The 12,392-nt window shown below is 34.1% G+C and overlaps 1 protein-coding gene across 6 annotated transcripts in view; it reads right to left on the bottom strand.

Annotated features, from left to right (window-relative positions):
- Positions 1-351: 351 nt before the first annotated feature.
- Positions 352-12,392, bottom strand: part of KCNJ3 (potassium inwardly rectifying channel subfamily J member 3) — a 193,608-nt gene continuing 181,567 nt past the window's right edge. For 3 of the 6 annotated variants that reach the window (XM_043487810.1, XM_043487811.1, XM_043487820.1), the window contains one exon: positions 352-3,642. In XM_043487810.1, coding sequence (XP_043343745.1) covers positions 3,056-3,642 — 587 coding nt within the window. In that variant the 3' untranslated portion in view covers positions 352-3,055. The remainder of the gene's footprint in view (positions 3,643-12,392) is intronic. The other 3 variants (XM_043487816.1, XM_043487814.1, XR_006273142.1) reach the window with 3 other exon arrangements.

Below are 12,392 nucleotides of genomic sequence, written 5' to 3'. Positions count from 1 at the left end.
AAATCCCATTAAAAGGGACTAGCTTCTAATTAAGTTGAATTATTCAGTTTAATGAATACTATATTTTGCTTTACAACAGTTGCCACATTGGTGGGCTGAAAATTATTTTGACTTAAGTTGACTTTTACTCTGTTTGATTTGAGCTCTTACAAATTCCTGAAATGGAAATATCAAAGGTTTACCTTTTATTTAGTCAATAAAATGCATAACTTTTCACTGCTAGGAAAACATGTCATGTACAGATTAAACAAATGTTACAGGAAATAACTTTGTTAAGAAGTCCTCCAGGAAGAAATATATGAAACTGAGATGACTTTGCTTGGAATGCCAGTGTCAAAAAAATCAGCAAAATGAGAAGAAAAAGCAATTCTTTATTTTTATCCAAATATATCAGACTTCATAATATAGTCTCAACAAAAATGTAGAGTCACCATATATCATCCAAACCAAGACATTATAAGAGTGAAAGGGAGTACTATTAATAATTACACAGGTACAACAGGTAAAAACTGGAACTCTCCTGGGTAAACCGGGACCAATGATCAACTTAGTAACAGGAGTTAAACTGCAATTACATGCAGAAATCATACTTTTCCCATATATATGTGGGAAAGAGAAAGGAATAGCATTCACTAAGAAAAATTAATTTGGCAACAGTGGTTCTTTCTCATCATCCAGGTCTCTGTTTAAAGATCACCACCTCCCCCTTCCAAAATAATCAATTATTTCACCCAATCATTTTCCATTGTGTTACTCTGCTTTCCTTCCATTAACTGATATTTTGACTCTGAAATTATGTTATTTTTATCTCCCCTCCCCCCTCTCCAACTGATACATGGTGTTTGAATGAGCAAGGACCACCTCTGATTTAGTCATATCCAAATCTACAGGAGCTAAAAATGCCTAGAACTTAAAAGACATGCAGAAATTTCACTGAATGAATGATTGAATGTATTTGGAGAGTTTATTTTTGGTCCCATTTTCCCCTTGGCACCAAAACCAAACTCAAATGACTCTCCAAATTAAATTATGGCTCTTTAGTTTTAAGTGGTTGGACTAAATGATCTGTGCAGTTTCTTCCACTGATAACAAATATACTGTGCCCCTCGGGCCCCTTCTCGCTCTGCTACTATTTCATTTCCTGTATCCAGCAAATAAGAAAGTTTGGGGGTAAAGGGTTAGGTCAACCAGGTCTATTCACAGTGGATGGATGCCCAAAGTTGATCATTTTGCCAGTAACAATTCCCTGGTATATGTTTGCACCTGCAGAATTTGATTGATACAGAGGTAGCCAGAAGGTATTAATATTATTGTAGTCAATGACAGAATTGTTGATATAATAATTTTCCAATATGAAAATCATCACAGGATTGCTAAAAAAGGGGAAAATAGTGGGACTCCAAACCAGCTATTAAGGATTTACATATTTATAAGGAGAAATAGATTAATTCTGGACAGACTTTAGAGTACAACACCCAAAGAAGTTTTATAGGAAAGTCCATGATATTTTGATAAGGAGCACTTATAAATTTTCATTAAAATCTCTACATTCCAAATCTTTATTTCGCCTGTGTTCTTTTGAGGAATAGTTTTAATTCCCATTAATGAGTCATAAATATCAGACCTTTGGGTTAAAAAAATAGTACTGCTACACTTATTTTGGTAGGCCAGAGATCCAACACACCAATAAATTGATTGTTTACTGAAACAAAACAAAGCAAAAAAGTCACATGGGTAAAATATCTTCAAGTTATCTGATTTTAAATTCTCTCAGGTATGTACAAAACATTCTGTCTGAATTGAGTGACAGGTATGGGATAAAGTAGGTTGCCCAGGTGAGGAAAAAATCTTTCCTGTTATAACAAATGCCACAAACAAGAAAATGGCATAAAATGAGAGACACGATTAGACATACATATTTTATGCATAAATATCTATCATCTATTTCATTGTGTTGTTTTGTCTACTCAAGGATTAATTATTGGTTTTTAAAATGACAAAAGTTCGAGAAAAAGAGTGAAAAATATTACCAATTCACTCAGCTCGAAACAGGGACCATTCATTATGCAATTTCACACAGATTCCAATATATTCAATATTACTTGGCTACTGACTATTACAATGACTCAGCATTTGTTCAGAGCTCATATTTAAATTAGATCATATACAAAAGAGATTTCCAGACTTTAGTCCAGGAAAGGACCAACTCTCAAAATAAGCAATGTTTATTTTTTCCCCAGTACTAGCAACTTTTAAAAATCATTAGAAATTGTCAGTGTATTAGTATGCTTCAAAATTTACATGTCAAATATATAATGGTTACATTTTTGCAGGGCCATAAGTAGCACATACTTGTGTGACTCCCTCATAAAAAGTACAATGGAAAACCTTCCAGGTCCTTAAACAGCAGAAAACATTAAATCAGATTTTAAAATGACAAATAATTTAAGGCTAAAATATTTGGTATTAATAATTAATGCCAGAAGCTTTCCTAGCCTAATAAAGTAAACATGCACAAGAACTACAACTTTGAACAAAACATCACAATTTTATCAGATATATGTATGTATGTGTGAATATATATATATATATGTACATATATATGTGTGTGTATATATAAAACTATGTGTACACACACATATATATAGTTTTATCACCCTGAAAGCTATCAACTCATGTTTGGCTTAATACATATGTTAGAAATATTGTGGATAGTACCACCCCTTTAAATATATATATACATTTTCCATAATATACAATATAAATATACCATATATAAATCATGCCATAAAACTAAATGCAAAATTTGCACATTATTGCATGCTTGATGTGATAATACATGCCCATTATTAAGAACTTCCTTCTGATGTCCTCCCTTTATAATATTTTCTTTCTGCACAGTAGCAATACTTGAAAAGGTAGGGTTCTCAAATATGCATATATGACTGGGAGAAAAAAATGTACCTTTCAAATTCCTTAGAGAGGATTACCTCATCAGCCAAATATTGGACTATTACTAAATCAAACAATAAATAATGCCTGAAGGGGTGTTTTGTTATGTGAATCTATCAGAGTTCATTTTTCTTAATTTTGCTGGAAGATTCCCTTCCATCCTGGTTGCTCCTCCTGCCATCTTTTGAAGCTTTGGTGGCAAATCAGCCACTGATTGGCTCATGGGATCAGACAACATTTTGGTGGTTTTAGATACCAGTTTTTCTTCTGAGTTGCCAGGTACTGAACTTATTCGTTGAAGTTTCATGGGCAAATCGCCCAAGCTGTAGGCTTTTTCAGAAGTTGTAGAACTCATTCTTAAGAGTTTTTTGGGAAAGTCTTCTCTTCCAGTAATTTTCTGCAGCTTAGATGGAAGTTTGGTACTAATGTCATCAAGTCCATCTAAGCATTCCACAGAGTTATGTCTTTCTTTGCTGTTAGTTATGGCTGGTGCTATTAAAGGAGATGACATAAGGAGCATTTCCTCCTGTTCTTTCACACTGTAAGGTGGGGTGGGGACTTCAAATGTTGCATGGAACTGGGAGTAATCAACTTTAAAGAATCCTTCTTCTAAGGAAATTACAGGGAAAAAACGATGACCCCAGAGAACTTCATCTTCAGTGTACGATGTTCGAGCTTGACAAGTCATTCCTGAAAGCAAAAAGAAAGTCCTTGATAAATTAGGCATAGTAGAAGCACATGTTCAGGCACTTTTCATTAAGGAATTCATTTTGCTTTCTTATTTAAGCTCTGGACTGTTTATCTGAGTAGACCGAATATAGGATATGTTCAAAGTTGTGGTGTTAATAACTTTGATACATATACTTTCTTCCCATAAAAATGAAGGGTACATTTAGTGTATATATTTGAAGGATAGTACATCAAAGCATTACTAATTGTTTATTATCATAAACCAAAAGTAAAAATGGCATAGAACAGTGTCATAATGTATGTCTCTTCTATAAGGAGATAAGTGGAAAAAAAAATCACATAGTCATTTGCCATCATTGAAGAAGCAATATTATATATGAAACAAACAAACCTGACTTTGAATCCAAACTTTACATCTGTGGAAACGTAAGGATATTTAGCTGAGTACAGCTTCCTCTTCTGAAGAGTAAAGCATAAAAAGCAATACCTATCTCCCAGGAATGCTGTGAGTACAAAATAAAATCACTCATGTTGTTGTTGTTTAGTTGCCAAGTTGTGTCCAACTCTCTGTGACCCCATGGAATGCAGCATGCCGGGCTTCCTTGTCCTTCTCTATCTCCTGAGGTTTGCTCAAACTCATGTCCATTGAGTTGGTAATGCCATCTAACCATTTCATCCTCTGTCACTGCCTTCTCCTCCTGCCTTCAATCTTTCCCAGCATCAGTGTCTTTTCCAGTAATTTGGCTGTTCCCATCAGGTGGCCAAAATATTGGACCTTTAGCTTCAGTATCAGTCAGTCTTTCCAATGAATATTCAGAGTTGATTTCCTCTAGGATTGACTGGTTTGATCTCCTTGAAGTCCAAGGGACTCTCAAGAGTCTTCTCGAGCACAATTTGAAAGCATTAATTCTTCAGTGCTCAGCTTTCTTTATGGTCCAAATCTCACATCTGTTCACGACTACTGGAAAAACCATAGCTTTGATTATATGTAACTTTGCTGGCAAAGTGAGGTCTCTGCTTTTTAATATGCTATCTAGGTTTATCATAGCTTTCCTTCCATGGAGGAAGCATCTTTTAATTTCATGGCTGCAGTCATCATCCACTGTGATTTTGGAACCCAAGAAAATAAAATCTGTCACTGTTTCTATTTTTCCCCACCCATTTGCCATGGAGTGATGCAACCAGATGCCATGATCTTAATTTTTTGAATGTTGAATTTAAGTCAGCTTTTACTCACATTTTTTCACCAGGTAAGCTCCCAAAGTATTCATACAGAAATGTAAAACATATCTTATAATGTCTAAAAATGGTTGCCTTTTATAAATGAGAGCATAATAACCATCTCAAGTATTTGCTAAATGAATAAAAGTTGAAAACATTTCTGTTGCATAATGTAAAGTTACTGTAGTGATTCCCTTCTTCTGGACTTTTAAGGTCAGAACAAACTTTTGCTCAAGTTTTAGAAACCTATAAAATCAGTACTCTGGGCCACTGTGATGTTACAAGTTCTATTCTTGCTATAAAAGCTTTGGAAACTGTATGTTGCATTTAAGATGTGAAATGTTGCTATTTGTATATGAATATTATGTTGCTTGGATATCATTTACCTTATGCTACTCTGATTTACTCAGCTCTGTTCTCATAAATCATATGTTAAAACTGAGTTACTGTTAAATCAGTCAACTTCAATATTCCTTTGTGAAGGTTGGAAATATATGAATAAATTAAAGCCATATATTATATTTTAGTTTTATATTCATCAAAAGGTACGATTTTCTGTATCGTTTGCAAAAGTCATTACTGTCCTCTACCTTTACTATCAGACTTCTCATAAAGGCTATTAAAGTGTAAAATAAAAGATGAATTTTAAAAATGCATCTCTTCAATAGTTAAGTATAATTTAAACAAGTAATGACAGTCTTTCTTCTTTCATTTCTATTCTCTCTTTGCCACTTTATAAATAATTTCTATTGTGTTTAAGCCTGGAATAGTTTGGATAAAGAGATATTCCTTTTTTCCCCTTACTAGTAATCACACATATAATAGTAAGAATGAAGATAAAAGGCATAATTCAAAAACCATATTGAAGAGAAATTAAATCCTTCACTGAAATCCTTCCAAAATCTTACCTTATAATTATTATCAGTTCTATATGACCAGGAAATCAGTTATTATGACATATATATTGGTTTTCTCCAGACAGTTTTAAAGAAACTTATGTAGAAAATAAATGCCCATCTCAGGCACTATGTGAGGTGCTCTCTCTATATATTATCTCTAATCATCAATATTATCTTGCTAGGAAAATCTTCTTATGTCCATTTTAAAGATAAGGAATATAGTTCTCAGAGAGATTAAATCTCTTGCCCTCCTAGTACACAGATCTAGGAAGCTGAAAAGAAAAGATGTCAGCCTTATTCTAACTTACGTTTTTTGTTGCTATTTTTACCTTGCCACGATGTCTTTGTTATTTCAGTTAGGAACCTGATTCTAAACAACTTATCAATCTCACTGTTATGGTGGATATCTAATAGTGATCCAATATTAGTCTTCATAATCTTTATCATATCAAGAATAGCCCCCAGAAATATTTACTTATTTAAGCTGTGCTGGGTCTTTGTTAATATGCAGGTATTCCTCTAGCCGCCATGGGTGGGGGCCACTCTCTAGCTGTGGTGCATGAGTTTCTCATTGCGGAGGCTTCTCTTGTGGAGCACAGACATGCTGTCTTCAGGGGCTGTGGTGTGTGGGCTCAGCAGTTGTGGTTCCCAGGCTCTAGAGCACAGGCTCAATGGTTGAGTTGCACAGGCTGAGTTGCTCCATGCCATGTGGGATCCTCCCAGACTAGGGATCGAACCCGTGTCTCCTGCACTGGTGGGTGGATTCTGAACCACTGAGCCACCAGGGAAGCACTCCCACCGCCAGAAATATGTACAGTGAAAATAACAAAATAGTTTAAAAATGATTTGTACATTTTATAGACATGCACACAGTAAGTAGCATTCTGTATTTTCAAACACTTCTAGCCTCTGATTAAATATTTCATGACAAAAAATTATAGATCATCACTTATTTAAAAATGATAAAAAATGTATTTCCTGATATATCTACTTGGTTTAATTTCAAGATGTTTAAATATTGAGCAAACTACTTAGAAAAACAAATACTGATGTTCTTATCCATTAGTATCAAAATAGGAATATTAAAGTGAGTAAATACCTTTTATTTGTTTAGTTTAAAAGTATCCTTTAATTTCTCTCCAAGATCAATCATTCTCATGAATTCTTTATGAATAGTTTCCAGTATGGGATATTAATACAAATTAAAGAAAAATGATTATAAATATATACTTACTGTTAAGTGACAGTACTTCGCTTACAACTTCATTTTAATTTTAAAAACACACCACTGAAAATTGATAGTGGGTGGGATTACCTGACAGGAGGGCATATATAACTAACTCGGTATTTACTTTTGTAACAGAGACCTGTGTGCTTGTCCTTTGATCACTTTAAATGCATGTATATATTAACAGCTGAAGTAAATTCATATCATGAACTTTGTTCAATTATTTCTAAGAATAGAGTACATACTGAAACAAAATTTGATTCCTATCACCATCTAAGCCCATATTTAGTGACCCTTTTTTAACATTAGGAAAGGTCTATGAAATTAAAAAATAAAAATTCTGTCTCCATTACTTATTATAATATACAGCATTGCTGATCCTCAATGCCTACCTTGAGTTGTTTATTATGAAGTTATGAGAAATCAGAAAGAGAAACTTAAATGGAAGGAAAAAAATGGGGAAATAAAATCTTGTAAAGTTTTCACTTTGAGGAAACAGGACTGATAACTGAGGTGATGTGACATCTACAATGGAAACAGGTATTTCAAATTCAGATATTTGTTTGCATAAAAATACCTGCAAGCTTTGTTACTAAAATGCCAGTGGTTAATTCTGACTGAAAAAGAAGGTGGTAATTTTATTCTACTATATGAAATTGACTTTACTTCCTTCCATAGTGACCTAATACTTGTGAGGCAACATCTTTATATAATTGAAAAATATATAAATTTGGCTTCCTAACACACTACTAAACAGCTTGTAGAAATCACTTAAAGCTCTCTGGGCTTCAGTTTACTCTTCTATGTAATAAGGATAACAGTATCCTCTGACAAAGCTATTGAGAGTTTGAGATAAGTGAAGTATCCAAAACAGTGCTTGGTATTAGACAATGCTCAATCATAACTACTTTTTTTTTTAATCATTCTGTGGGTGATCATTTGCATTTCCTGTTTTTCCTAGACATTAGTGACAAAGCATTATTCTAACTGGACAATTTTGTCATTTTAGTAATTTGTCCCATAGGGGAAATTCACTTAAAAATTGCCAGGTATCACACAGCAATTTTCTTTTGAAATGGTCAATTAAATATCTGAAATATTTAAAAATGCAGAAAAAGATATGTTACTCATCTTCCCAATTTTTAGGGTTGATTCTCAGCATTTTCCACCTAATTATCTAGAATAGCAGGGGAGACAGAGTGGAAACTTGGTGTGTACTAAAAAGGCCAAGACAAGGTAAGTGACTACAATCCACTATAAACTTTGGTAATGAACGACATTTGCCAGCACTTTAACCTTTGTTTGTTCTTCTTCTGTTCCTTTTACCCTGTCATTAAAAGTAGGTACACAAATATCAGAAATTTCCAATTCAACAACATCATTTTTTAAAAATCTGGTTTCACCTTAGAATATTAATGTACAATCAACATATGGATAATGACGTTATAAACTGAATAACAGGAAAATGCCTATGATGGTCAGTCTGCAAGATACAACTGATAAACTACTTCTTTTTACAATTATACTAAAAAAGTAACACCAAAAACGGTGTTGAAAAAAAATAGAATACAGAATCCAAGAGATGATTTAATGTAAACATAACTATGTTTTCTAAGAACATGTATATATCATAGTATTCTTCCTTCTTGAATGCTTTAACTTATGATATTCCTGCTCCCAACCAAATTATTTAAAAATAATCCATGCTTAGAATCGTAATTACAAATGCCATTTGAATCAAAATAAATGCAGGTGAAAAGATACTATCTGATTGCGCCTCTTAACTTGCAATGCAACTGTTTGCATGTTTTAACCAGATTCCAGACTTGAACAAATGTGATGAAAATCAACACGAGCTCATCTCTGTGGAAACTGGCAAAGCAACAGATGCTGCTTTAACTGGAAATAGCTGGGACTTTTGAATCCTGAGATGAAAAACATTTTGTGAAAAAATGACTTATCTGTTCATTGATTCACGGACAAAGAAACTATATATTACTGTTTAATTTATTCCAAAGTCAGTGTTTTAACTTAAAATGATAGAAGCAATGTAGTCTAATCTTTTTATTTTTGACTTTTCTTTTTCCTGATTCTGCCTTTATAGCATTACATTCATTTCCTTAACGAAATTGAATGTTCATTCAGATAAGAAGTGTGAAAGCTTTTAAAGTAAAAATGGTAAAGTGAGTTGTTACTTGATAAGTCTTTAATTAAGCTATCAGAATATCTCTACGTTAGCTGCTCTCTGTTGCTTCTTCTGGCCAGAGGTGATGAATATGTCACCTACATGCAGTGAGTATGTGATAGTTAAATACAGTATTACCACAGTCTAAGGTGAGTGGGTGCTGTGATGCAAAAATATCAAATAATCAATAACTTCTGCACAGTGGAAGCTTTATCTAAACCTTACTCAGTATAGAAGTTGATGAGAGAGAAAGACAGGTGGAGGGTTAGAAATTCTTCAGTAATGGTGGTTGTGACTGTGCTTTATTATGTGTGTAATAAAAAGAAAGACAAAAGCAGAACTCCTTTAAATAAGCCATGACATAATAATAATAATAAATAACATTGCTATAAGGCTAACTGTGTGTCAAATATCATTCTAAGCACTTTTCAGAATCCTCACAATTCCTTAAAGAAAGTATGTGAATCCCAGCTCTACCACTAATTAATGTATGATCTTAAAAAAAATCTACTAAATCTCTTAATCTTCAATTTCATCGTCTGTAAAATTAAAGACACTTGCTCCTTGGAAGAAAAGCTCTGACCAGCCTAGACAGTGTAATAAAACCAGAGACATTACTTTGCTGACAAAGGTCCATCTAGTCAAAGCTATGGTTTTTCCAGTAGTCATGTATGGATATGAGAGTTGGACCAAGGAAGGCTGAGCACCAAAGAATTGATGCTTTTGAACTGTAGTGTTGGAGAAGACTCTTGAGAGTCCCTTGGACTGCAAGGAGATCAAATCAGTCAATCCTAAAGGAAATCAACCATGAATATTCATTGGAAGGACTGATACTGAAGCTCCAACACTTTGGCCACCTGATGTGAAGAGCAGACTCATTAGAAAAGACCATGATGCTGGAAAAGACTGAAGGCAGGAGGAGAAGGGGATGATAGAGGACGAGATGGTTGGATGGCATCACCGACTCAATGGACATGAGTTTGAGTAAGCTCTGGGAGATGATGAAGGACAGGGAAGCCTGGCGTTCTGCAGTCCATGGGGTTGCAACGACTGAGTGACTGAACAAATGATTTCACCTGAATATTCTGAGAATTAAATGAAATTAATTAATAGATATATGTACTTAAGTTATATTTATGTAACTTACATGTATAATTAAATTGAATTATATATATGTATGTATATATATATATATATATATAGCTTATACAATAAAAATTGGTCACTTTCATCCAGAAGTCCCTACTTATAGGCTATACAACTCTACAAATTTCATTACGCATTTATACACACACAGCTGAAATATTTAGCCAAGTTACATCTTTTTGTTTCTTAATTCTATCCTCTTTGTCTATTTTTTCTTTAAATTGGCATTGGTTTTTATAAGTGAGTTGACAAATAGCTTAGCATGCATGTCATGTGCTATGAAAGTGAAGTGAAAGTTGCTCAGTCATGTCCGACTCTTCGTGATCCCATGGATTACACAGTCCATGGAATTCTCCAGGCCAGAACACTGGAGTGGGGAGTCTTTCCCTTCTCCAGAGGATCTTCCCAACCCAGGGATCCAACCCAGGTCTCCCACATTAAAGGCGGATTCTTTACCAGCTGAGCCACCAGGGAAGCCCAAGAATACTGGAGTGGGTAGCCTATCCCTTCTCCAGCGGATCTGCCTGACCCAGGGATTGAACCGGGGTCTCCTGCACTGCAGGTGGATTCTTTACCAACTGAGCTATCAGGGAAGCCCATGTGCTATATCACAAAGTAATTTCCTAGTCTGCCCTATGCACTGCTCTGAGGATTATTGAATAAGTTCTGTAGCTGTGCCTTTCCTAAAGTACTTCCAAAATTTCACCCATCACCCAAGATGAAACAACTGTAAAGCTCACTTGGCATTCTCTGCATGCTCCCTATTGCGTTGCACTGAGCTGAACTCTAAAGGATAAAGGTTCTGAGGAAGCATATGATGTTTGGGGCTTTATCTTGTTTACAAAACATAAAGACCCTGTGTTCACTGCTGCTCAGTAATACTAAGGTCATGGCATCAGGCTCTTCTGGGATATATGTTGCAAAGTTCCTAAAAATACATCATTGGCTTCCAGAAACTGCAGTTTTCAAAAAGATGGATGTCTTTAAAGCTCAGCATATTTTGATCAGACAGACTTTGGTAAGATGTTTCTGGCATACATTCAACCAAATATTATCCTCTATTATTTACAAGCACTTGGTCTTACAGTGTGCTCACAGACATCAACTTGCTATCATTGCCTAAGTTAGGTCAAAGTCCAATAATTAAATAAAAAAATAAAAACAAGAAGAAAAAAGCAATTATATTTGTTAGAGAATAAAGTGTAAATAGGGCATTTAGCAATAAATGTCTCAAATGAACTACTTCAGATTTCTGAGTTCCCAGAAGAACAAAAGAAAATAGATTTTTATCCAATTCCAACAGAACAAAATGTTAGCTTCCCAGAAAGGAATATAAGTGCAGGTCCTAAGGGTCAATGGCAGATGGAATATATGATGTGGAATTCATCATCATACTGATGAAAATATAGTAAAGAGAATCAGGGTAATATTAAGTAAAAGGACATGGACCTTGAATATAAATGAGACTGTTGCTGTTTTAACCACTCATTAGTAAGGCCTTGGGCATATTACTTTAATGATCTGAATTTTGATTACTAAAAAAAACAACAGTAATAAGGGATAATAATATATCAAGGATAATATACCATTTATAAGGCTATTATTATTATAAGATATTATCTAGCTGATGGGTTTACCATATATCTGATAAATAATAAAGGTTCAATAATTGGTAGCTATTATCAATTATTATTATTATTAGTGTTTCAACTAGACAAGAGATCATTTCAATTCTTTAGTGAACACTTCCTTAGAATCAACTCAAGGTAAATAATTTTCATCTTGTTTCTATTAATCTGATACATTCCAGGTTGTTTATCTAGAGTATGAGGGAATATCTATTAATGCATACATAATAAAGTGAGTCAGGTCTAGCATAGTCAACCTGGATTGCCCTGCACAAATGTGACTAACTTTACAGCAGCAACTATTTCCCTCAAAATACAATTAAATTCTCTACTTTGTTGACAAGGCACTATCTTCAGCTCTCCATACTCACTTCATACAGAAGCACTGCAGATATTAAAGGATATATTTTCAAATGATTATCGTTTCCTTAACTAACTGGAAA

Source organism: Cervus canadensis, chromosome 15 (genome assembly GCF_019320065.1).
Source record: "Cervus canadensis isolate Bull #8, Minnesota chromosome 15, ASM1932006v1, whole genome shotgun sequence".
NCBI lineage: Eukaryota > Metazoa > Chordata > Mammalia > Artiodactyla > Cervidae > Cervus > Cervus canadensis.
Note: the sequence above shows the minus strand (reverse complement) of the source record. Positions and strands in the feature narration are given on the sequence as shown.